The following is a 27,452-nucleotide window of genomic DNA, read 5'->3' as shown; positions in this document are numbered from 1 at the left end:
CTCAGCACGAGCCACTACCACGGAGTAGAGGTTGGGGCCGTAACAACATGTCCAAGACACTGTGAAATGTACTTTGCACTTCAATGGAGTAATACAAAGTTAAAATGGGCATTTTCTTTGTTTTTCTTTGTTGATTGAGCTGATTGAATTGTGTAGTTATGGTAAAATCCCAGTTAACTAGTCAAATTTACAATATATTATCGTATTATTTACATTTTTATATTTACAGTAAATTACTGGCTAATGTGTTGCATTACTTAAGTAAAAGTGTGAAAATACAGGTAATTACTGTAATTTATGTACAGCAAGGTACCATAATACCACAGCTCTGTACTGCTATATCACAGTAATTCCATGGGCATGGCAACTGTAAAGTCACAGTATTTAGTTATATTTTTATTCTAATTTACTGTAAAATATCTACAGTAAATTACTGTGAAATATTTACAGTCAATTACTGTGAAATCCATGCAACTAGTAGCCAGTAATTTACTGTAATTTTACAGCCAAACATTTTACAGTGTAGGCCAAAATAGAGTCAAAGAGTATATGAGAGTGAGAGTGTGTTAATTAATATATTTGGCAGTTTGGAGTAAGTCTGTAGATTTGTTTGTGTGTGTGTGTTTCATGTATAGGCCTCTCATGATAATTAATTTTGTTGGATACATTTTCCCGGAAATTATTGCGATAAACGATAATGTTGTCGGCACCGTTGTATGACCATTTTAGACCACTGACATAATGATAATATATAATAATAATTCAAGTACATCCTTTCAAACTGCTAGTCACATCCTCATGTAAATGGCAATTTATCGAGGTCAGAAAAGTTATCGAGTTCATTTTTATTTATCGTACGATAAGTCAATTAATTGCTTATCGCGACAGGCACACAATAAAACAGTGGAAACAAACATGTTTGACTTTCATTAGTGAATGAAACTGTGTGCCCTTTATAGTCTGTGTCCATTATTGTGTATTTGTATATATTGTATATATTGTTGTAGCAAACACTTTTGGATGGTGGCTTACAGCCCCCCTCCGCTACGCGCCGTTTGTTAGATGAGGCTGGTTATAAGAAAGGAATTCAAAAACACCGGAATAAAGGTTATAACAATAATCTGATTTTACTGGTAAGAAACAAAACACGTATACAAGTTTACAGAGTACTCCGGACTTCAGGTTTCTACTGCTGTGCGATACAGGTATCGGGACCAGCCAGTCAGCAAACAGGAAGCATTTTACATGCATAAACAACAGTATTCATATTCATATTTTGGGGCGGAGATGTGTTGACTTCTTCCTTCCCATTTTACTCCGAAGCGAATCAGAGAGTCCGTGGGGAGGAGCTGTGTGAGCTGCTCACTCCCCCAGGTGTTTTTACTGGTTGGATTCACTTCTGGTCGGGTCCAATACAGCGAATCAGAGTTCTGAGAAAAAGTATGTTTTCTTCTGAGCAAGACGTGAGATTCTGAAGTTCACAAGGACAGAGTCAATCTTATCTCTGCACCGATATTCACTCCTTTACTTTCCCAAGGAATATTTCACACAAACTATTCTTTCCCAGACAACCAAACATTGTACACAGATATATTGATGCCCAGAAAGAACCTTGAAAAGAATATGTGTGTGTGCTGGTGGGAGGAGGTGTATGTGTGTGTAACAGGATCTCTGGGTCAGTGAGTTGTAAGTGAAAAGACAATATCTATATATGTGATTACTTAAAACAGTTCAAACAATACATGTTCACTAAAATACAATTCAAAATAATACATGTTTACTTCAATACAGTTTAGAACCATATCTGTTTACTTTAATATATATCCTATATATATGCTAAGGTCCCGCTGCTGACACGATAGCAGTCATTTTGTGTGCATATGTGTAATTAAACCGAATTAAACCCATGATATCAAAATCTCACTCCAGCCAGGTACCCAAAGTTGGCAACCCTGTTTAAACGGCATCATGTAAGTTGCGCTGACAGGCGACAGAGGTCCACAGCTTCCCCGCAGCGAGGCTCCACCGCCCTCCAGTTGACAGTTCACGAGCCCCCCCCCGTTGACAGGTAACGAGCGTCAAGCTCCCCCCCCCCGCCCCCCCCGTTTACAGTTCACGAACGTCGGCACACTAATCAGATTTTATTTTTTAAATGGCACTTCATATCAGAAAGGTTGCCGACCCCTGTTCTAGTGTGTAGCCTACTTTGGGCTGCAAAATGATGTGTTAACAACAATTAAGCTAGAAACCTACATAAAACATACAAAACACATGAGTCTAGTTGAGTTAGCTACTTACCTTGTTTGTTTGAAGGTTGAATGTGTGTATGTAGCGAAGTCAGCTACTTGTTTGTTTTTGGCGGGAAAAAAGGCGGGAATTTTCACTACTGCCAGCGCTGTATACTAGCATGCCACAGATACATGTGATCACTTTGGGAATAGTTTTATTGTGATCTTTGACCATCAAAACATGGGTCTAGACCAGGGGTGGGCAATTATCTTTTACAAGGGGCCACTTCAGAAACTCGAGCTGTGTTGGGGGGCCGAATCAAAAATAAGTTGAACTTAATTCTGCTCAATATACCAATACTGAAAAGGTGTTTTACAGTATGTTAAAGATAAGAAATGAATCAGCTTTATACAAAAAGAAATGAGTGCTTTTGATTTTTGTTTTTCAGTTCATTTTACTTGTTCAGTGAGAAAAATCCAGTCTGTCTTGGGCTTGAACAAGTGCACGGAAATCTGGTTCAATGTCTGAGGTGGATATGCGAAGGACAGCTGAGAGGTGATCATCAGTGATAGAGGATCTGTATCTGGATTTGTTGAACTTCATCACTGAGAATGTCTGTTCACATATGTAGGTAGATCTAAAGAGGACCATCATCTTCTGAGCACGTCTCCTGATGTGTGGAAAGTTCTCCTCTTTCAGGGAAGAGTAAAACTCAGGCAGTGAGACTGACCTAAAGTGCTCTGACAGAAGTGTGTCAGACTGCAGGTCAATGAGTTCAAGCTGAACATCACTGGGTGCATCATCCACATGGCATGTAAATGGGGAAAAGATCATGTTCATTTAATTCTCAACTGTTTTGAAGTCTTTAAATCGCCTTGAAAACTCACCATGCAGTGCTTCTAACATGGATGAGTACCTCTGGAGGTGATCAGTTGATGGTGTGGCTTCCTTCAGTGTTGGAAAGTGCGTGAGAATGTTGTCCTCCATTTGGCTTGAGAGAAGCTGCAGCTATCTCATGAAAGCCTTCACTGCACTGTACATGTCATGCACAAAAAGGCCCTTGCCTTGCAGTTTGACATTTAGTTCACTCATTAGTGCAGTCACATCTACAGCAAAACCAAGGTCTGCCATCCAGTCTGCATCTGAAAGCTGTGGGATGTCGTTTCCTTTCTTCACACAGAAGTCTTGAATCTCTTCTCTCAGGTCCCATACTCTTTTCAGCACTTTGCCCAGGCTGAGCCACCTGACAGCTGCATGGTAGGGTATGTCACGATGTTCAGTCTCACTTTCCTCCAAAAGTGCAACAAACTGTCTGTGATTCAATGCTCTTGCCCTGATGAAGTTAACTATTTTAGTTACAACATCAACAACTTGGTTAATTTTTAACACTGACTTACACAACACTTCCTGATGTATAATACAATGCAAAAATACCAATTTCTGCACAGGGTTAATTTCTGTCACTTTATCCTGCATTCTCTTCAATAGTCCAACATTTTTCCCTGTCAGATTTGGACAACCATCCGTTGTCACGCCTGCCAGCTTGTCCCATTTCAGTCCCAACTTTTCCACACATGCATTTACCTCCGTGAACAAATCACTCCCTGTTGTTGTCGCTTTCATTGACTGCATGGCTGCCAGCTCCTCCGTGATTTTGAAGTCTGTAGTTATCCCACGTAGGAAGATGAGTAGCTGGGCAGTGTCACGTACATCACAGCTCTCATCCAAAGCCAAGGAAAAAAAGTCAAAGTTGACCGCTCTGTTCTGCAGCTGAAGCTCCAGATTTCCCGCGATGTCCTCAATCCTCCTCGTAACAGTGCGTCGGGAGAGCGGCACTTTCTCAAATGCCTCCTTTTTCTCCGGGCATATTAGTGCGGCAGAGTCCAACAAACACTCCTTAATGAACTCTCCGTCCGAAAACGTTTTTTTTTGCAGCTTAGCTAGCAAAGCATCCGACCCCTTTGCCCGCTCTTCCTCAGACAGGTTCTTGTATTTATCTGCGTGTTTGGTAGCATAGTGGCGACTCAAATTGTACTCCTTGAACACAGCGACCTGCGCACCACAAACTAAACACACAGCTTTACCTTTCACTTCTGTAAATAAATACTTAGCGGTCCATGTCTTGTTGAAAATGCGGCATTCAGTATCGATCTTTCTTTTGTTGCCCTTAGCGGGCATTTCGAGGACTAGCCGGCCAGCATCACTCGTAGCTGTGTTCACGGCATGCGCGTTTACGTAAATAAATTAAAAAAACAGCAGCGCCCTTTTCAAAATAAAAGCAACACAGTTAGAAAAGTATTTACGCCATGCAAGCAATACAGCTGTGTTTCTTTTATTTTGAAAAGGTTGCTGTTTTTTTTCATTATGTTATAATTTATGATCAACCTCACGGGCTGGATGTGGCCCGCGGGCCGTAAAATGCCCACCCCTGGTCTAGACCAAGCGGCAAACTCTGGGGAAGAGCCGGGACGCCAATACGGAAGTGCCACAAACTGTAGTTCATATATTGGCCGATAGGCGCTGACTGCAGAAAGGAGCAATTTCCATAGACCCCCATGTTAAAATGCCCAATTTTACAGCCTAAAAAAACATGTTTCTACCCATGGATCCAATAAATATTATTATAGATATAGTTAGATTCCACCTTCATGATTATGGATCTGTGAGTGAATTGTTTTCTAACATGACCCTTTTATAGAGTGGCGAAGTCCCTCCCACTTACTTCCGGGGTATGGGACCTTATTCCGGAAAAGTTATGCATTGAAGTCAATGGGGAGAGAAAACTTATCTTTCGATCCCGTTTGAATTGTGCCATGAATTACACATATGATGTTTGTCAATCTTAAAAAATCATTTCCATGTCAAAAAAGTCACAGTTTGTCGTAAAACTGTTGAAATATAAGACTATGAAAAATACGTAACTAGAAAGACTACAAATCCCAGAGTCGCGTAAGTGATGTCACAATTGTTTACCTCCACCATTCAGATACCTAAGATCAGCGCAATATAGATATAATCTATCTATATGGCGCTGGCTAAGATAAGATAACTTTAACAAGATGCCTGTGTGCTTAGTACCAGGTTGTTATTATACCAGCAATGGGTCTTGCTCGTTCTTTTGCTTCCCGTCTGATGAAACGACCAGGAGTGGCTTGATCAAGTTAGCTACCTAGCTAGTAGCTAGCACGTTAGTTAGCATTACAGCCTTGTCATTTTTATTAGCCTTAACATGAAGTAACATTAAGTAACCCAAAATGTTAAACAGTAAGAGTAGTAGTCATATTTCGTGAACCCTTTGAATAGTACTGTCACCGGTGTGATCATTCTATAATACACCATTTAATTCCGGGGGAGAAATGCTAACGCTAACGTTAGCATCGGCGATCTTTTCTACTTCATGCTATCTGCACAAATGGTTGACATTAAACATTAAAACGACCAGGCAGTTCAGAGAGAATCAAAGGAAGGCAGGCTTTGCATGACATTCTTCAGGACGTGTTTCATTGTGGTGATAGTCAATCGTTTGTTGACAAGACAGTAGTGACGGCCATCTTGGTGACGTGTGTGGTTGACGAGAGATGTAGTTCATTTAGCGTTTCACACAAACAAATGTGTTACTTCACAGTTTTACGGCACATTTTTTTTTTTTTGACTTGCAAAATTATCTTTTAAATTGACAAACATCATGTGTGTAATTCGTGGCACAATTCAAACGGGATCGAAAGATAATCTTTCTCTCTCCATTGACTTCAATGCATAACTTTTCCGAAATAAGGTCCCATGGGGCTCCACCGGAAGGGGAGGGACTTCGCCACTCTATTTATATTAGGTCTTAAAGTTTTTGCATAAATTAGGGCGTGGTCACATTGAGTGACAGCTCTGTCAAGTGACTGCTGCTGTTAGCTTCTTGTCTCTCTGCTAGCTGCTCCGTCTCCGTGAAGCTACAGGGACTCTGCCTGCTCAGTTCATCCAGGGAACACAACTTGACCCCGGCCGTGTTTGTTTGTTCTTCATGCTTATATATCGGACTATTGTGACTCGCTCTGCGGTTAAAACAGACGGTGCATGAATGCGGTTTTGCGGTAAGTGAAATTTGAGTACTTTATTTATGTGTTTATGATTTTAATCAGCTACGTAATGAATGTCAAGGCTTGGGTTAGCGTGTAAGCGAGTGGTAGCTACATCGGTGCTAACGATGCTAATTGTATCCTCCAAGTTAACTTAAAACCATAGACTGTATATATAAAGGTTAAAATGAAATAGACAAGTGTTAAGCGTTAAGTGAGATAGTACTGTAGAACAAAAGGCTTCTGTTTGAGGTTGATAAAATAAGGTCATCCTTGTAACTTAGAGAGATATTTTATTATGTAGGTAGTAACTGTATGCATCGCTAAGGTTAATTTAAATTGGCTATGCTCAAGTATGTAGACAAGCTAACGTCGAAGTAGTGTATGTGAAATCAACCTCACAATAAGATGTGTGTATATTACAATTATTAATGTCATATTTCAAAATGATTACTTAGATATTACAATATGGTTGGTTGAGCTGGAGTTCATTATTGAGCTTACACGTTAACGTCACAGTCATCTGAAGAACGAACCCAAACCTTGTTGTTTTTATTAATTGCATTACCAAATTGGTATCAAATAAACAGTAAGCATTGGTAACACAACTTCCAAAGTTACAGTAAAATAAAAAGGACCCTGACTCGGACAATACACAATCCAACATGTTCAACAGAAGAGAATAAGTTATATTGTTTGTACACATGGTTCTTTACATATATATCTGTTTGTTTAAAGTTTCCAGGTGATGCAGACAGGCTGGACCAGAGAGTGAGAGACAGAACTGGACTCCTCACAGCAGTGAACTTCAGCACAGGTACAAATACTCTTTTTTCATACTGTACAAAGAATCAAGAAAGATATTGGTTTAAATAAATGAAGTATTGACTTTAATACACTGATATACATTCCATTAAACAATACTAAATACTAGATCACCTACACATCAGTGAAGTTGAGGGTTTTTTCCATGCAAAGGGTTACATGTTAACAAGCAATATTACTTTGTCAGCTTTCTAATTTAAGGTATTGAAGGCAAAGCTATTAGTGAGAACTGCTACTATTTATCTCTCAATATTGTCTGTAAAAAACGTGGTAAAAGTTATGATTTCAGTGAGAGAACAGAGCAAGCTTCTGCAGTTGCACTAAGTTTTGATAACAGTTAAATATTATTTTGATAATAAAATATATTTCAATGTTGATGAATGTCATACTGTTCATTCATAATCTGATTGTCTTTGTAGCTCACTGTTGAAATAAAATAAAACATTACAATTACAAAATAATTATATCTACAGCCCCTAAACACAAGCTCACCTCTTTCATAAATAACACACTTGTTCTGCAATAATATGTTTTATGTTTCCTGTAATTTTTGTTAGGAAAGGACATGCCTGAAAGACACGACTCAACATTTTCTCCTTCTCTGAGGGTCAAGAAGAACATCCAAGAGGAAAATTAAAAGCTGATGTTATGAGATTTTAAGACCAGTACAGGACATTCACTAAGAAACTACTTTTATTGTGAAGTCAGCTGATCGAATGCACCTATTTCCACATCTACACTCCATCAGCTGATTAATTCTATTTGCCTCACTTTATGAGCTTCACAACACCTGTACCTTGTACCGCAGAGTTTGCAACGTCACAAATAAATGGGGCCAATCTTCAGTCAGATGTGAATGTGTAATCTAACATTTTCAGTAAGAATAATGGACAAAAGGAGTGCAAATACAAATCCAATTTATTGAAATGTGAACCAAAAGTTAATCAAACATGTTTTAAATAAAAAAGCACATATGGACAGAAGGTGTAAACCTATTAAATGTATAAGTAAACACATTTAGTCAAATAAAGTGACAGACAAGGCCTGTGCAGTTGGTATCAGCTATGCCCAGCATGGGCTCCTCCATCAGGCCTGGTCCTTCTCGCAGAGGAACGACCCTCAGTCCTCTCCAAACCAACAGACTGGACGTCCATCACACGGAGGTTTCTCCCTGAAGTCTCTGCAGCTCTCTGGACACCACGCTGTCTCAATCCGTCCACACTGAATATGAGTGGGGGAAAATGAAAATAATAAATGCTTTAGACAATAAGAAATATAAAGTTGACTGTTGAGTTGCTCAGTTTTTTTAGATTGTCAATACTATTACTGTATAACTAATATCTCAGGTTAAGAGGCACCTTCAAATAAAGATTGGTCTTTAAATACATTTTGTCTTTTGAATTGTTTGTCTAAAGTCAAGGATCTAGAACTGGTACTTATAGTTTTAATGATACAGTCTGGTTATAATGCTGTTTGGAGGAGGCCTCACAGGTAGGAGCACTAACTAGCTACCATCACATGTACTGTACCTTAGCTTGACTTGAATGTATTAAACGTATAATTAAGTGATAGCAAAATATAAATAACTAATGTCATGCAAACATATTAATTTGCTTGATTCCAGTGTTGCATTTAGCACATTGCATACAAACGTTAAGGGATTTTAAGATTCTGAAGTATTATGCTAAAAACTCAATAACTTAGATTATTATTTATAGTTTTGCTGAATAGTTTCATGTCCGCTTACCTTAGAAACGTAAAATGTGACGGCAGTGTGCAGATGGGGAGCATGTTAGCTTAGCTTCTTAGCTTGAGCTAGCTCTGTTACTTCCCAGCTGGAGGCAGCAGGTCCCGCCTCGGCTCCGCCTCTTTGCCCTTATTTGGAGCAGGCGGGAGTTAGACTCTGACGTCACTGTCGAGCCGTTAGTGGCCGACTCCGCCTACTAAGGGCTTCTCGGCAACTCTGCAGAATCCTATGGGTGACGTCACGGACCCTACGTCCATTTATATATACAGTCTATGGTCGAGACACATTATTTGTTCATTTATCTGCAATATTGGCTGAGATAGAGTGAAAAGTGTGAAAATTCCATTTTTGGTAATGGTGACACTAATTTGCATAAAAAATACATGTGGGACATCCAGACAACATTTTAACATAAGGCGCGTTCACACCGGAGTACTTTGGAGTACTTTTCCCACAATAGTTCATCAGAACTACGATATATTTGCGTTCACACCAAAAAGCCCCAGGAACTAAAGTAGTTCAAATTAGTTCGTCTGACCCGCTTTTCAGTCCCTGCAAGAGAGCAGGGACTGTCGTGGGAGAAAATAGTTTGTACGTCTGATTGGCTGTGCGGAATGCAAACCACGCCCGTTTGACTCTGAATTTTTTTTTGTAAGCGGCCATTGTATTTGCTCGCTTCGGGCCAGTGCACCCGAAGAGATTACTTTTGTGAAAGCAGTTATTATAGCAACACTAAATAAATCATCGGAGCGGTGGAGTGATGAGGATGTGTCGGCGCTTCTGGCGATTTACTCGGAGGATGCGAAGCGCCGCATTCAGAAGCTTCTACTGAATGCAGTTTCCGTGGCTCAGCAAAGTTAGCAGACCTGGCAAAGTCATGTCGGGACGACTACGAAGGTAAAATAAAATACATGCACTGCACTTTTTTAATCTGCACAATACTGGTCTTAGATGTACTTTTATTTGCTCAGTAGATCGAGCTAGCCATGCTAGAACTTGCTATCATAGGTCCAAGCTGGCTAACAACATCTAGCTAGCTAGCTATTCTCAGCCGTAACCGCTATGAACACGTTTTGACTTGTGATTAAGTGTGCAATGTTCTGTAATTTGCTTCACTAACTCATGGCACTAATCGTGTGTTTCAGGCGAGGTGTTTCTCTCAGGATTAGAAACTAGTTTTCCCCTCCGGGATAAAACGATAATATAACGTTAGCAATTAGCATGCTAGCTGGACATAATGCTACCTCTAACAATACATTGTAGTTGCTATAATTTCAAGTCATTTGCAACATTCATTCTACATGTTAATGGTAAAAGCTTAAACAGTTGATTACCTGCATGCCACAAAGACTGATGTTCTAGTATTTTTGCACATTTAAGTAGAAATGTAATTGAAATTCTATTTATTTTTCCTTTTTTTTATTGATTGTTATAATTGTACTCAGCCATGTTATGTTAGATGTCAATCCACTTACACTGTAACTACTCTGGCCTTGAAAGAAGGTTACACATCTAACTGATGTCCACTAATCCCTATAAAACAAAGTTCAAGCATACATTAAGCATGTTTGTTTATTATCATTTGAACAATGACAAATATTCTCATGAATATATATGTGTGTGTGTGTGTGTGTGTGTGTGTGTGTGTGTGTGTGTGTGTGTGTGTGTGTGTGTGTGTGTGTAAAATGTAATAAATTGAGGTACTATAAAACATGTGTGCTGCAAAAAATATCGACATTAAAAACTTTGACATTTATAAACATAATTTTATCAACATGAAAATATGATGTTGGAATAAAATACAAAATAATAGCAAAACATCAAAAATATGAAATGTCTTTGTTTTATTTCAAAGTTTTTGTATGAAATCATTATTTTACTTTATTTAACTATTTAAAATGTAATATTTTATTATATTATTATTATATAAGTAATAAAAAAACAATCATCTTAAAACTGTTTCTACGGTGGCCTGCAGGGACAAACGTGCTGCATCGGTTCAGATCACTTCCATCACTAGAAACACGCTGCAGCTTCAGAAACCATACAGATATAAACATTTTAAAATAATATTTAATACACAAATAAAGAACTAAATGTTATTAAGATGTGTTGTAATAGCTTCAGTGTTTCTCTGTTCTCTCTCGCTGTGTTTTTAATCTTTTTACACATTAATGAAGTGGGCCAGTTGGAGTTGGATCACAGTTCAATAACACTCTGAACACACAGACTTTGGACCGGCTCGGGGTCTCTCGGGGGCTCTGGAGCTCGGCATATAAACCGTTCAGCCGTCTCATGGATCAGTGTCTTCACAGGTACCAGAGGGTGCATTTGATTTTTTGATTTGAGTCTCAGGATGAAAGTCTTAAAGGGAGCGCTGCTGCTGCTGCTGCTGCTAGCTGTTGCTAACATATCCATGGAGCTCCTGCACAACCCCAACCAAACAATGCACCCCATCGAAGGCAGTGAGTCACACACACACACACACACACACACACACACACACACACACACACACACACACACTCAAACTCACACACACACACACACACACACAAACAAGTACATTTTGTTTATTTTAGAAAGATAAAACAGCATAATCACGGTTGATGTAACTGTCGAGTGTTTGTGTGTGTGTGTGTGTGTGTGTGTGTGTGTGTGTGTGTGTGTGTGTGTTTGTGTGTGTGTGTGTGTGTGTCAGAGATGGAGGTTGATGGAGTCTTCGTTGCCTACAATGAAACCGGGTCTGTTAATTTCTACGAGACGTGTCCAACCTGCATGATGATTGTGTTCAATACTTCGAAGGGGGGGTTCCTGCTGAACTACAGTAAACACACACACACACACACACACACACACACACACACACACACACACACACACACACACACTACTGTATATAGTATATATAAGCATGTAGTATTATATCGTATATATTATAGCATTTTTAGTATAGTATAAACTAGTTTGCTGTATGAAATGTTGTATATTATAATATAGTATAGTAGTCATTTATATTAACCTGTTACGCACAGCCCACCCGGTACCGGGCGGATAAACGCGTCATTTGCAGGAAACAACGTCTAAGGAATCTTAATATTTAATAAACTATGAATGTTGTATATCCATGTAACGGGAAGAAACTCATCTAACTGATCTTTTAAAAAAAAAAATCCAAAAAATACCCACAATGCTAACACTCAGCCTCTGAATTACCCACGAGCAAAAAATGTAACCTAAAACGGCACCTCAACTCACAATAACTCCCTAATTACTTATCCTAGATGCACAGCCAACCACTCGTTTTGCATCACCTGGAGACACAGAATCTGGGGGTGCCCACCTCAACACTCAGTGATAAACATTTGCGACGCTATAAACGAAAGCGTACATCATAACATGTGGAGCTAGGTAGCTAGAAACGCTAACATGGCTTACCTTGGTCAAAACTGGTCTTCAATGGCATTCAAATTATTAAAAAAACGATCCTGCAGTTAATCCATAGGTTAATCCAATGTGTCTGTGTCCTCTTTGAAATTATTTCTGATAATCCATAAGCAATAAAACTGCTTTTTCGTTTCCAAATGCCAGAGCTAGAGATAGGTCCACTCTGCTGCAAATTTACATGTGCGCAGCCCCCACCTTTTCTCTTCACAAAGTGTGTGTGGGGGCCACCCCCTTCGATTCTATTGGCTCTAACGGTCAGAAAGAGGTGTCAACCATCAAAATCGACCAAGGGGGGCCAGAGATATGGAAAAAAAAACATTTTCACCCAAATCACCTCAGAGGTGGGGTGGTTTTGGCTAAACCTCTCTAAAAAGGTAACATGTCACTTGTTTTGCATCAATCTTGATACAGGGTACTTATTATATGTTGTACTTTGGATTCCTAAAGCTTTTAGTCTACTAACCCATCATCCAAGGGTAGTTTTCACTATCTGTAAAAATGAATTTTTAGACAGACACTATAATTTACAGTTTTTTACTATGTAAAATCTGAATTTTCTTTAAAATAAAAAACATCTATATTGATTCTGACACTTCTACATCCAACTCACAGATGTAACCTTGCTTTGATAAAATAAATTATTCATATAACCCTTTTAGAAGTTAAGTAGTAGTCATTTGTTTTGGGCATGTCATTTTCGAGCCTGAAACATGAAAAACAGGCTTGGTGCTTAACAGGTTAAAGTATACTATAGAAATGTTTAAAACTGCAGCTTAAATTATAGTATAGAGTACAGTATAATATTGTGTTGTATAGTAAAGGATAGTATATTATAGAAAACAGTTTTCTGTAGTATAGTATTTGATCATTTAATGAAGTGGATAGTACAGTATAGTATCTTTGGTATAGTATTTATAGATTGATCTGTACATTAAATCATAAACTAATAAAATAATTCCTCATGTGTGTGTGTGTGTTTCAGGGAAGGAGGGTGATCACGATAAACACAGGAAAATGGCAGAGTGTTTGGGATTCGACCACGAACAGCCGTACAGCTACGATGGAGTCGCAGGTAAATATTTATATCAGTATGTATGTCTCGAATTTAACCTGTTAACCTGTTAAGCCCTGAGCCTGTTTTTCAGGTCTGAGGCTCGAAAATGACATTCCCAGAACAAATAACCATATCTTCCCTTCTAAAAGGGTTAAATTAATAATCTTTTTTCTCAAAGTAATGATAAACGTGTGAGTTGGATGTAGAAAAGTCAGAATCAATATAGATGTTTTTTATTTTAACGAAAGTTCAGATTGAACATAGTAAAAAACTGTCAATTATAGTGTCCGTCCAAAAATTATTTTTTACTTATAGTGAAAACTACCCTTGGATGATGGTAAGGTAGACTAAAAGCTTTAGGAATCCAAAGTACAACATATAATAAGTACCATGTATCAAGATTGATGCAAAACAAGTGACATTTGACCTTTTTAGAGAGGTTTAGCAAAAAGAACTCCACCTCTGAGGTGATTTGGGTGGAAATGGGGGTTTTACCGTTTCTCTGGAACCCATTGGTTGATTTTGGTGATTGACATCTCTTTCTGACCGTTAGAGCCAATAGAATCGAAGGGGAAATTCCCCCCACACACAGTGAACCTATCTCTCGCTCTGACATCTGGAAACGGAAAAGCAGGTTTATTGCTTATGGATTATCAGAAATCATTTCAAAGGGACACAGACACATTGGATTAACCTATGTATTAACTTCAGCAGCGTTTTTATCATTTTAATGCCATTGAAGACCACTTTTGACTAGACAACGACACAGGTAAGCCATGTTAGCGTTTATAGCTACCTAGCGCCACATGTTTTGATGTCTGTTTTTGTTTATAAAGTTGCGAGTTCTTATCATAGAGTGATAATGTATGTACCCATCGATTCTGTGTCATCTCACGATGCGAATCGATGTGTTGGATGTGCAGAAAGGATAAATAATAAGGTTTTATGAGTGAGTTTCGGTGCAGTAAATGTGTTGGCATTTTTCGCTCGTTGCTAATTCAGAGGCTCAGCGCTAGCATTGTGTTTGTTTTTTTGAAAAAGAAATAAAAATTATCAGTTAGATGAGTTTCTTCCCGTTACATGGATATAAAACATTCATAGTTTATTAAATGTTAAGATGCCCTCAGACACTGTTTCCTGCAAGATGTTGCGGGAGGGCCCCGGTACCGGGGTCTCTCGGGCTTAACAGGTTGAGTCCTCTCCTGCTGATGTTCAGGTGTATATCAGTATGTAGTGTCTCTACTTGAAAGAGTCCTCTCCTGCTGATGTTCAGGTGTATATCAGTATGTAGTGTCTCTACTTTAAAGAGTCCTCTCCTGCTGATGTTCAGGTGTATATCAGTATGTAGTGCAGCTTATTACGACCTATAGTCACGTTTTAAAGTTATCGACCTCTGATGCTCCCGTTGACTGCAAACGCTCCGCTTTAGAATCTACGTCCAGTGGATGTGTAGGATCTATAGTTTGATAGATATTACGAAGATGATTTGAGGTCTCGCCAGGAGAACGTGTATATACTCCGTCTTCCCCCCCTATTCATTTCTATTGACGGCAGCGTCCATGTAAAGTTAGCGTCAACCCTCACAGGGTGAAAACAGTATTTCTGGTCTCGAAGTTTTCATAGTAAAACCGTATTCCCCTCACTGTCAAATGATTACACAGTGATACCTGCAGTACTCATCCACTAAAACACATCAGTTTATCCTTTACACAACATTGATTGGTTTAACCTGTTACGCACCGACCCCCCGGTACCGGGCGGATAAACGCGTCATTTGCAGGAAACAACGTCTAAGGAATCTTAATATTTAATAAACTATGAATGTTTTATATCCATGTAACGGGAAGAAACTCAGCTAACTGATCTTTTAAAAAATAAAATCCAAAAAAAAACCACAATGCTGACACTCAGCCTCTGAATTAGCCACGAGCGAAAAAATGTAACCTAAAACTGCACCTAAACTCACTCATAACTCCCTTATTACTTATCCTACAGATGTAGCAGCTTATTTAGGACAATTTGAAACGCGAGGGTCGTGGTCGGCCCGTGAACGGCCCGTGAAAGGCCAGTGATGAAGAGCCTGCCCCCAGTCTTACTTGAGACCGCCCCCGTGATAAATAGATTTTATTATTGTGAAGCCAGCTGCAATGGATCATTGATCCACCAGGGGGTGCAGTGGGGTTCCACACTGGAGCTCATGTGAAATCAACTTCGATACAGTAAGCTGGATGTACAGTATGTCTTGTACTACTGTATAGCGGATCTTTGTTAAGATCCATATGTCACGGATAGGATCATAGTCTGTGCTAAATAAGACATGTAATCATTTACAAAACATCACCATGTTGTTATTTAACAAAATAATGTTGTTTAGTCGAAAAAAAACGAACGAGAGGAAATGCAGCCGGCTCTCGATTTTTAATCCTAATTTAATCATCATCTTCACCACGATCATTTATGTTTATGTTCGCCGAATTGACATGAAATCACTGACAAATATGAATATTCTGTATTCAACTTCATTAAAACGTTATTAACGTGCCTAAACTCAGTAATTCACTAAAAATATTTATATTTTAATGGTGCCTTGTCAGGCAGATCAGGATCCCTGGGTGTTATTTTTCCCCACAATGACCAAGTCGCAGCAAATTATCCCGCTTATTACATGGCCACATTCTCAACAAAGTAACGACATGACTCCCAATATTAATTGAAATGCTTTTATGGATATAGAAAATGTTTTTATTGATTTAAAAAATAGTTGTATGTATTGATTTAAATTGACATGCATCCGCTAAGAAAAATAGTCCGTTGTTACCGTTTTTTAAACAGTCTGAATGCTGTGTGTTTACACACCTAATGGCCCATCACCCACAGCTCTCTCCCCCCCCCCCTGATCTTTCTTCTCCAGCAGTTAAGTTAACTGTAGGTTACTCTGAGTGACAAGCTTACAGTTAGTGAAGTAACACTTTTTTTGTGTGAGTCACGACCTGGCTGTTTCATTCAAACATAACGCTCCAAATGCTACTGTTTCCACTCGGACTTCAATACAGCTACACCATTGTTTGGTTTCCATGGTAGCGCGTCTTTATATATACAGTCTATGCTCTTTAGTAGCGCACACTCCTTTCCTGTAAATTACAGGTCCGGCTGCTGCATGAGACAGACACTGAAAAGTATTATCATCTGAAATTAATCATTATGTTATTAGTATTAAATACATATAAGTATTTTTACAGCTTGTATTTAGAAATACTCTGTTGTAATTATTGATGCATACATGTGTTCATCCATTCAATGTGGCATCTGCTATAATGGGGTTAATGTATGATATTACTTAATAATATAATAATACAATACACTATATAATATATGTGACCCGCTCTATCGAAATCAGTCGGAAGTCGCAACGGCTCATTTCAAAATAAACGTGGATTTGCGTAAAAAACTATTTTTTCGGGGTTCGGGTGTTTTGTTTGATTTTAAATAAACAAAGTCTTGGCTTTCAGAATATGAAACTTTTATTTCCAAAATCACACGATAAATACATTTGTGAAGCTTGTAAAGGGAAGATGACAGGCACCTCTCACTCGCAATCTGCTCTTCCGCAGCGCCGCCCCCCTCCCTCCGGCTGAAATTATGAATGTACAGTAAGGCATATAGTAATCATAGATAACACGGCAGGGTCCGTTACAGTTTGTTTTCATCTGATTTTAAATAAACAAAGTCTTGGCTTTCAGAATATTAAACTTGTTTCGGCAAATGTAGATGATAAATACAACTATGAAGCTTGTAACGGCATAATTACAAGCGGAGAACGGAGTAATTTAACGTTACAGCAAGCATAACAACAGCCGGTGTTTCTCGTGAGTGTTTTACCCGGGAAACAAACACAATATACACTTACGCAAAAATACACAAACACACACATACACTCGCGAGCTTCCCCCAGACCAGTAATCCAAACGGAAATATTTTCCCTCCGGACTATTTTGATCATTTGCTCCGCTAATAATCAATCAGATCGATGGACTCCAGAGAAGAGGAAACTTTGAAGGCCTTTTTCTCAAAATGATGACTCGGTGACAGTCATTATATAATGTGACATATTTTGCTTAATATTTGGAGTACAAAAACAATCCTGATATCATTAGAAAGCTAGGAATCTCCTATTTCCAACAGTGTATACAACTCAAAATGTGTCACTCATTACTGGATCAAGCTGCTGCATGAGACAGACACTGACGCTGTCAGAAGAGAGGGAGGACAGAGAGAGGCCAGGCTCCGTGTATTTTATTATTATATATAGTCGTTATTCATTTGTTTTAAAGCTCAATAAGGAAGATTTAAACTTTAACACACGTTGACCGGCGAAAAACTCTGCCCGGTTCCCTCGGCCCCCACCACGTTGAATAAACAGAAGGCTGCTTTTGTGGAGGAAGTTACAGCGCTACGTACAGGCTCGGCATATGTACTGCAGCTTTTTCCAGCGGTATCCATAAATCTCTTAATTTTGCCCTCAAAGTGCACCAGATTGATGCATTTAACTTCAATATAAAGAAAAACATCTTCTGTTGTAACAACAATAACATTATAAATAGTAACATAGCTGAACATGGTATTGCACATTTAGCTTTCAGTGTTACTGACCTGAGATGTTTTTATTACATGAATTAAGGTGACTGAGGCTTTTTAACACAGACTTTTCAGTGTCCCACATTTTGCACAGAACTGTCCCACATTAGGAAATGCAGATTGTCTGAGACAACTTGGCACTAAGAGTAGGCTACTGATATGTCTACCATTTCTTTTATGAGTGTAATATCTGCATTTTCTATTTTGGTTTGATTAGGACACATCCTGGGGATTGTGTTGACAAACATTGACCATACCGTTCACCATCCCCCACCCCCCTACTGTATGTTGATTTTTGACTTTGTTTGCCTACATGTAAATGGGTGGCATTTAGTACCTACCCCCCTCTGAGTGAATACCTGTTGACTTCACATCTTGTCACAAACTCTTTGGAAGACAAGACTGAGGCGCCGTTTACACGAGGAGAAAACTGCTTGTATCTGCATAGTTTCGCGTGCGTATAGCCCTATTATTTACACGAGGCCGATAGAAACTGACCCCACAAACAATAACGGGTCCCAAGGTGGATAGATTTGCAAACGAAACGCTCTGGGGGGTCAACCGAGTCCGTGTAATCACCTCTATACGAATATTTCCTGAAAAAATTGCGATAGCCCCACCTCTCCTGCTCACTGCTGCTGTAGCAACTATCAAAAATAGCTGTGTTAATTAAACGCACAAGGGGTTCTTGAATGAAATAATATTATAAAAGGCAAACCAGAATTGTTAACGCCCAATATACTCCTTAAACAAAATAAACAGAGTCAGATTTCATGCATTGATCCATTATATTGACAAAGGAGGATCTCACCCGGTGTTTGTAGAGAATATCTCTCTTTCTGAGAAACATTTACATTTTACATTTAAATCCCGCTCATGCGCAATTCATTTGCCGTCTCGACGCGGGAGAGTGTGGCTGTCTCCTCTCTGCTCTGACTGCAGCTGAGCTGCTGCGGGGTGAGCGCCTGTGAGTACTCTGGGAGGGCAGAGGGGCTCACGGCAGCACCCGCGGCTCGTTAACTGCTGAACAATATGTGAGTCTCAAAACACCAGAAAAGTCCCTAATAACACCATTACAAGTCGTTAAATTAGTCGTTAGTCGCTTTTGACAAAAATAAGTAGCCGGAGGGTTTGGAAAGCCGCCGAATTTAACGAGAAAGTCGCCATGTTGGCAACACTGGAAGGGTAGCCATGGCAACATTGTTGCGCGGCTGCTTCTGGGTCTTCTTCTGCTGCTTTTGGTGTATTTTGGCGGAAGTTACAGCGCCACTTACAGGCACGGCATATGTACTACAGCGTTTCCAGCGGCCTCGTTTGAACAGACACGTTAAATGAAACTAATGCATGTGAACGGAAGACTTTTTTGAATACGCATACTGTGCATAAACGCAAACGGTCCCGTGTGAGCGGGGCCTGAGGCTATTTTTCATCTGTAGTTATTCCCTGGACAGATTTTAAAAGTCAATCTAAAACACATTTCCTTTTAAACAAGTAAATACAATACATTTAAAACATGCAACATACATTACTGGGATACTTAAATAAAACAATTTAAAATACAGAACATTAAAACAAAACAAATGAAACAAAACAAAAGAACATGTTAAATCTCCCAGCCTCACACTTTTTTCGATATCTACAGATCCGGAGCTTTATGAGGTCTCATGTAGCTTTGCAGATATACCACAGCATCGGGCACTTGAAGAGATAATTAATGTTAGACCAGGATGTAGAGGAGCAGTATCAACCCTATACCAGACACTTCTTAGTCAGGAAGTAGTCAGCACAGAAAAGTATAGAACTGAGTGGGAGACAGAATTGGGTATGCCGATCACTGAGGAATTTTGGGAAACATGTTTTAGGAATATTCACCGGTGCTCAGTAAATGTTAGATTAAATCTGATACAATTTAAAGTTCTACATAGGTTGCACTACTCAAAAGTTAAAGTAAACAAGATGTATTCCAGCTAGGGCTGTCAAGTTAACGCGTTAATAACGCGTTAACGCAAAAAAAAATTAACGCCACTAATTATTTTAACGCGATTAACGCATGTGTATTTTTTGTCCTCGGCCGCCGTAGTTTCAGAGCGCATCGAGTGTAAAATACCATCGACAAGCTGATGCTGACAGCCCCGCTCCTGCCGCCCGCTTGTGGCAGACCACACTTCCACGCTCACTGGCAGGCCCGGACTGGCCATCGGGAGGACCGGGAGGGAGTGTGTATGTGTGGCGCGACTCGCGCGAGCGAGGCACACCTTACGTGTTGTTGTTGTTAGCATCTGGTGCTAGCTAGCTGCGCTAACGGATATAAGGAGCTGTTTCAATGACATTTCGCCGACAACTGCGCCGAGCACTTGACTTTATGCAGGTAGCCAGACAGTTTGACATTGTACGAAAAGTCAGCACACTCAGCACGGATAGTACGCGCAACATTATTGCAGCGTCCAGGCAGCTCCCATTCGAGCATATATGCCTTGAGCTGCACATAGCTCAACGATCCATCACAGTGTCTCCACACACACACACACACACACACACACACACACACACACACACACACACACACACACACACACACACACACACACACACACACACACACACACACACACACACACATACACACACACACACACACACAGTATTATTGTATGAGAGAGGTTCCAGGTTGAATTGAGGCGAATATTTGTAATGTTCAGAGGTTGTTGTGTTTAATATTCATGAGAATATTTGTCATTGTTCAAATGATAATAAACAAACATATAAAGCATATTTGTCCACTCATATGTTGATAAGAGTATTAAAAACTTGAAAGATATCCCTCTAAGGTACATTTAGAACAGATAAAAAATGCGATTAACTATGGACAATCATGCGATTAATCACGATTAAATATTTTAATCGACTGACAGCCCTAATTCCAGCGTATCAGCATTATGTAACAAATGTAAAAATCAAGCTGGCACCCTTACACACCAATTCTGGACATGCCCCAACCTCCACTCATTCTGGACTTCTGTATTTGATTTTTATTCAAAAGCATTTGACAAGCAATTGAAGCCTGATCCCCTTGTGGCCATTCTGGGGTCCACGAGTGACACTGATCTGAACTATGGCAGTGACAAATGGCCGGTGTTTTTGGGTACTGTTTTGGCTAAAAAACTTATTTTGAGGTTATGGAAGTCTGATACTGTGCCTACATTCGAGATGTGGCTGAGAGAGTTGGGTGAGATCCTCTACCTGGAGAAACTTAGATTCAAGAATGCAGGAAGGGGGAGAGTGTTTGATAAGGCCTGGGCTCCAGTGATGAGACACTTAAGAGGTCTGGGTGAGGATGAAGGTGTGGGATGAATGATCAATAATGTTAATCCTGTAACTTTTATCTTGTTGTTTTTTTTTTGTTTTTTTTCAATTTGCTATGTACATTTTTTTTTTTTCCTGATGTGCTCTCTTGGACTGCCCTCTTGTTTCTGGCATGAATATTGCATTTCTTGTTACCTCGCCCATGGATGTGTTTTAAAACCGCCAACAGCCTAATTGTACTAGTATGTTCTGAATCCGCTGTTTTGTTGTTACTGAAAATGGAAAATATGATTGCTTTGATATATCAATGCGGTTGGTACAACACATTTCTGCAATAAAAATATTCTTAAAAAAAAAAAAAAGAACATGTTAACCTGTTAAGCACCGAGCCTGTTTTTCATGTTTCAGGCTCGAAAATGACATGCCCAAAACAAATGACTACAACTTAACTTCTAAAAGGGTTATATGAATAATTTCTTTTATCAAAGCAAGGTTACATCTGTGAGTTGGATGTAGAAGTGTCAGAATCAATATAAATGTTTTTTGTTTTAAAGAAAATTTACATAGTAAAAAACTGTAAATTATAGTGTCCGTCCAAAAATTATTTTTTACAGATAGTGAAAACTACCCTTGGATGATGGGTTAGTAGACTAAAAGCTTTAGGAATCCAAAGTACAACATATAATAAGTACCCTGTATCAAGATTGATGCAAAACAAGTGACATTTGACCTTTTTAGAGAGATTTAGCCATCATTTGGGTGGATTTGACCTATCTCTGGCCCCCCTTGCTCGATTTGGCTCGTTGACACACCTTTCTGACCGTTAGAGCCAATAGAATCGAAGGGGGAGGCCCACACACACACTCATTGTAAAGAGAAAAGGTGGGGGCTGTGCGTCTAGAAATGAAACTACATTGGGAGATTTTCTCCTTCTGGAGTTTGGAAACTAAAAAGCAGTTTTATTGCTTATGGATTATCAGAAATAATTTCAAAGAAGGCACAGATACATAGGATGAACCTATGGATTAACTGCAGTATCGTTTTTTTATCGTTTGAATGCCATTGAAGACCAGTTTTGACCAAGGTAAGCCATGTTAGCGTTTCTAGCTACTTAGCTCCACATGTTATGATGTACGCTTTCGTTTATAGCGTCGCAAATGTTTATCACTGAGTGTTGAGGAGGGCACCACTAGATTCAGTGTCTCCAGGACACCAAAAACGAGTGGTTGGTTGTGCATCTAGGATAAGTAATAAGGGAGTTATGAGTGAGTTTAAGTGCCGTTTTAGGTTAAAATGTTTTGCTCGTGGCTAATTCAGAGGCTGAGTGCTAGCATTGTGGGTTTTTTTTGAAAAAAAAAATTAAAAAGATCAGTTAGCTGAGTTTCTTCCCGTTACATGGATATAAAACATTCATAGTTTATTAAATATTAAGATTCCTTAGACGTTGTTTCCTGCAAATGACGTGTTTATCCGCCCGGTACCGGGCGGATAAACACGTCATGTTAAAACACAGGCAGTGGGCTGTAAGGAGCAGAAGATTGGGTCAGTGTTGGCAGAGCGTCTCCCCATCCCATTCAAATTCAAATTCTTGACTGAAAGAGCCTACAGTACATGTAAATGGATAGCATTGCCTATATGCATTTGAAAATAATTAGTACCCCCCTCTGAGTGACTACGTGTTGAGTTCACATCTTGACTTTACTTCCTGATTTTTGGAAGACTGACCCAAGATACCTGTACATAGTGGAAAGTGAAATTGACATTGTCAAATTTAATAAAAATACAAAATAATGTTCACATTTGGGAACCGATTGGATTTTTTTACCAAGTGTTTTTATTGCTCTTGGGGCATTAAAAACAAGATTTTAACTTTAGTTTTTTATATAATATCTGCATTTTCTCTTTTTAAAAACTAAGTCTTAATTTGGCCATAGTTATTTAATATATAAAGACTATATATTATTGAATTACAAGATTAGATATACTTTATTTGATCTAAAATATTGATGTGTTCAAATGCTCTTCTAAACAAAACTGAAAGTCCATGAAAAGTAGTCTTCCTGTTTTTGTGAATGAAGCGCCATCTCCTGGTTAAATCCTGAAATTGAAAATCTGGCAACGCCCTCTTGGAAAATGGTGGGAGGGCTTAACATTCCCAGATACTGGTCTTTGGCAGGTTTTAGGCAGGTAGCTGGAAGGTAGCAGGCAGGAAGCTATAAACTGGAGTCTGAAATAAGCTGCTCCATCTGTAGATGCACAGCCAACCCCCCGATTAGCATCTCCTGGAGACACAGAATCTGTGTAAAAAACCTCAACACTCAGTGATAAACATTTGCGACGCTATAAACGAAAGCGTACATCAGAACATGTGGAGCTAGGTAGCTAGAAACGCTAACATGGCTTACCTTGGTCAAAACTGGTCTTCAATGGCATTAAAACGATAAAAAAAACGATGCTGCAGTTAATCCATAGGTTAATCCAATGTGTCTGTGTCCTCTTTGAAATTATTTCTGATAATCCATAAGAAATAAAACTGCTTTTTCGTTTCCAAATGTCAGAGCTAGAGATAGGTCCACTCTGATGCAAAATTACATGCGCGAAGCCCCCACCTCTTCTCTTCACAACGTGTGTGTGTGGGGGACTCCCCCTTCGATTCTATTGGCTCTAACGGTCAGAAAGAGGTGTCAACCATCCAAATCGACCAAGGGGGGCCAGAGATATGGAAAAAAAACAATTTTCACCCAAATCACCTCAGAGGTGGAGTGGTTTTGGCTAAACCTCTCTAAAAAGGTCAAATGTCACTTGTTTTGCATCAATCTTGATACAGGGTACTTATTATATGTTGTACTTTGGAATCCTAAAGCTTTTAGTCTACTAACCCATCATCCAAGGGTAGTTTTCACTATAAGTAAAAAATAATTTTTGGACGGACACTATAATTTACAGTTTTTTACTATGTAAAATCTGAATTTTCTTTAAAATAAAAAACATCTATATTGATTCTGACACTTCTACATCCAACTCACAGATGTAACCTTGCTTTGATAAAAGAAATGATTCATATAACCCTTTTAGAAGTTAAGTTGTAGTCATTTGTTTTGGGCATGTCATTTTGCCCCGGACCCCCCTAGAGGAGGTGAGGTCCACCCCACACTTATAAAAAAATAGTACTTTACCCCTGCTTACACCTATATGCCGTGAGCTGATTATCGAGCCTTCATTGTAACAGGCGCGGGTGTACTGTGTATGTACGTGTGGGGAGTGTTGCAGTAGAAAATTCCACTGAAGCACCGGTACCTTAATGGGAAACCCTACATGTTTGAGCACCCTCTATGAAACGTCAAGATACCCCACAGCACCCCCAAAAGAAAATCTGAGTTGAGAGAATAGTCAGGGGTTTTGGGTGATGGGAGACACATCTATGGAATCATAATTTCAATAGCTTACCATTAAATGACGGATATACCTTTGGTCAATGATAGAAATATAGAATATAAAAAATCAAGAAGATACTGTAGTGATCTCTACAATGAAACAGTTTAGTGCAGGACGTCCAAAGATATTAATAGGAGGATGTGCAAAACAGACAAACTAATAAGGCTTTATTTAAAGAGTAGTATCAAAAAACTAAGTTTATTCTGATGTTTTCTCAGTTGCCACGGAGGAGGACAAGATCGTCGGAGGGAAGGAGTGCATTCCCTACTCCAGGCCCCATCAGGTGTCTCTGAACGATGGCTCCCACTTCTGTGGAGGCTCCCTGGTCAACGAGAAGTGGGTGGTGTCTGCCGCTCACTGCTACAAGTCGTAAGCAAATTCTTCATGTTTTCCAGGGCCATACGACTGATTAACTAACCAGAGGGGTATGCAGACAATACCTAATCATTATTCTGTGTTGTGCCACTAATCCACCGTTTTCCATTTGCTTTTAGCGATATGGAGGTTCATTTGGGAGAGCACGACCGTAATGTCAAGGAGGGAAACGAGCAGGTCATCAGCTCCTCCCGTGTCATCCCTCACCCCGACTTCAACGATGACCAAAAGGACAGTGACATCATGCTGATCAAGCTGAGCAAGCCCGCTAACCTCAACCAATACGTTCAGGCCGTGGCTCTGCCCAGCAGCTGTGCCTCCCCTGGCACCAAGTGCATCGTCTCTGGCTGGGGAAACACCCAGAACTCGGGTGAGTAACACCCGCATTTAAACAGCTAGGAGTCACACTATGTTTTCATTTTCATTTGTGCTATTCTAACCCTTTTCCACCCACATTGTTTGATACATTACAGCTGACAAGAACAAGCTGCAGTGTCTGAACATACCCATCCTGACCGAAAGGGTCTGTGAAAACTCCCCAGGTCGGATCACTGATAACATGTTCTGCGCTGGATACCTTGAGGGAGGCAAGGACTCTTGCCAGGTGTGTAACAAAACAACTCACCAATACTCTTTTTCCTATAGTAGTGCATCTTAGTTGCCAATACAGAATATCTGGGAATGTCTTCACAAATAAATTCTCTCTCAGGGAGACTCTGGTGGACCCGTCGTGTGCAACGGTGAGCTGCAGGGTGTTGTGTCCCATGGCCTCGGATGTGCTAAGAATGACAAACCCGGTATCTACACCAAGGTAAACCAAAAATATCTCTACAATAAAAGACATGAAACTTATATTTCATAATGAGCATGCCCAGTAAAAATGAATCATATATGCTAGTTTTCTAACAAACCTCATTGTGTCTCTATTCACAGGTCTGCCACTTCACCGATTGGCTGGAGACAACCATGGCCAACAATTAAGTCTGATCCTGCGATCACCATCTTACTCTGCTGCCTTTCTTCCATCATTCTAACTCCACGGTTGTTGTTGAGTTTGGAATAATGTGCAATCTGAGTCAATAAAGTCCTACACCTTGACTTTTAAATCATGTTTCCCTCATTCTTTGTGTGTGTTTTAATACATCATATCTTCTTCCCAATACTTTAAAATTACCTCTTAAAAGATTTGCTTATTGGGATTTTTGGGATACAGTAAAACATGGCAATAACTTAAACATGAATAAACATCCGAAGCATTGAAATACAAAACTTTGCAATAGAAACAAAACATGCTACACAACCTTTTGCAAGTCAAGGTTAAGAGTATAATTTTTTTGTATCAACTCCAACACATGTTTGTCCAATGTACCTTATAAGGTCTGGATCTTTAATGAAAATCAGCTTCTTCAGTGCTGCTGCCCGAGTCCTCACTAACACTTAGAAAGTGGATCACATCACTCCAGTTCTGAGGTCTTTACACTGGCTTCCTGTCTGTCAAATAATTTATTTCAAAATACTGCTGCTGTTTTATGAAGCACTGAATGGTTTAGGGCCAAAATACATTTCTGATGTCCTTTTCTAAAAGATGAACAATCTACAACTCTCAGCTCTTCTGGGACGGGTCTACTTTTTGTTCCCAGAGTCATAACTAAACATGGAGAAGCAGCGTTCAGTTAATATGCTTCATATCTGGAACAAACTCCCAGAAACATGCAGGTCCACAGCATATTTTAAATCCATGCTGAAGAATTTTCTTTTTGCCGCTGCTTTTAATTGAACTTTTCATATCACTGCACTGTAACTTTTGTTCATGCATTTTATACCTGTAATATTCTATATTAACTTGTTTAATGTTTATTTTATTCTCTTCGCTTTTTAATTAATGGGGCGAAGCCTGCGAGCTAGTTCAGGCAGTCAACTCGAGCACTTATGCTGCATTCATACATAACGCCCCTTGCCACTCTACAACCAACCAAACAGAGTCTCCTTAATATGCCGCTCTTTTTAACCTGCCAGATATCTCTCTATGCATTGCTTGCTGCTGCTTTGCTGCAGCTACTCTACGTCGCTGCTGCTTGCCTGCTGGTGCTGTCCTTGCAAATGTCTATATCTCCGACTCTGGAACCGAATCATCATACGCAAGAAGCCGTAAGAAGCCCGCCTCATTCCCGAAACACAGGCTAGCTCAGAGCATGGTTCAGACGCCGCTGGAACGACACATCCGGGTGTCCCTTCCGTCCTCATTCTGGAGTAGCTTTTAATATCCTTTGGGCCAGAGGAAGTCCCGAGTTCTACGCCAGCACCGGTGACAAACCCTCTCTTCACAAGTGTCAGC

General features: G+C 39.6%; 1 protein-coding gene across 2 annotated transcripts; it reads left to right on the top strand.

Annotated features, from left to right (window-relative positions):
• The first annotated feature begins 11,106 nt into the window (after positions 1-11,106).
• LOC117492275 (trypsin-2-like) lies at positions 11,107-26,223 on the top strand. Of its 2 annotated transcripts, XM_034142436.1 has the most exons (8): positions 11,124-11,333; positions 11,570-11,695; positions 13,298-13,387; positions 24,961-25,111; positions 25,237-25,487; positions 25,591-25,721; positions 25,827-25,928; positions 26,051-26,223. In XM_034142436.1, the coding sequence occupies exons 1-8, from the start codon at positions 11,225-11,227 to the stop codon at positions 26,096-26,098; spliced, it is 1,008 nt and encodes a 335-aa protein (XP_033998327.1). In that variant the 5' UTR covers positions 11,124-11,224; the 3' UTR covers positions 26,099-26,223. The 2 variants fall into 2 exon arrangements, with proteins under 2 accessions (XP_033998334.1, XP_033998327.1); XM_034142443.1 differs by lacking the exon at positions 11,570-11,695 and having other exon boundaries at positions 11,107-11,333.
• The last annotated feature ends 1,229 nt before the right edge of the window (positions 26,224-27,452 follow it).

This window comes from Trematomus bernacchii, unplaced genomic scaffold (genome assembly GCF_902827165.1).
Source record: "Trematomus bernacchii unplaced genomic scaffold, fTreBer1.1, whole genome shotgun sequence".
Taxonomy (NCBI): domain Eukaryota; kingdom Metazoa; phylum Chordata; class Actinopteri; order Perciformes; family Nototheniidae; genus Trematomus; species Trematomus bernacchii.
This window is presented reverse-complemented; position numbering and strand designations above follow the sequence as displayed.

Bases quoted from the DNA above. Each gene is read 5' to 3' on its own strand.
- LOC117492275 (XM_034142436.1), top strand. From the start codon at position 11,225: ATGAAAGTCTTAAAGGGAGCGCTGCTGCTGCTGCTGCTGCTAGCTGTT. The intron at 11,334-11,569 runs GTGAGTCACACA...TGTGTGTGTCAG, and splicing joins AATGCACCCCATCGAAGGCA to AGATGGAGGTTGATGGAGTC. The intron at 25,488-25,590 runs GTGAGTAACACC...GATACATTACAG, and splicing joins GGGAAACACCCAGAACTCGG to CTGACAAGAACAAGCTGCAG.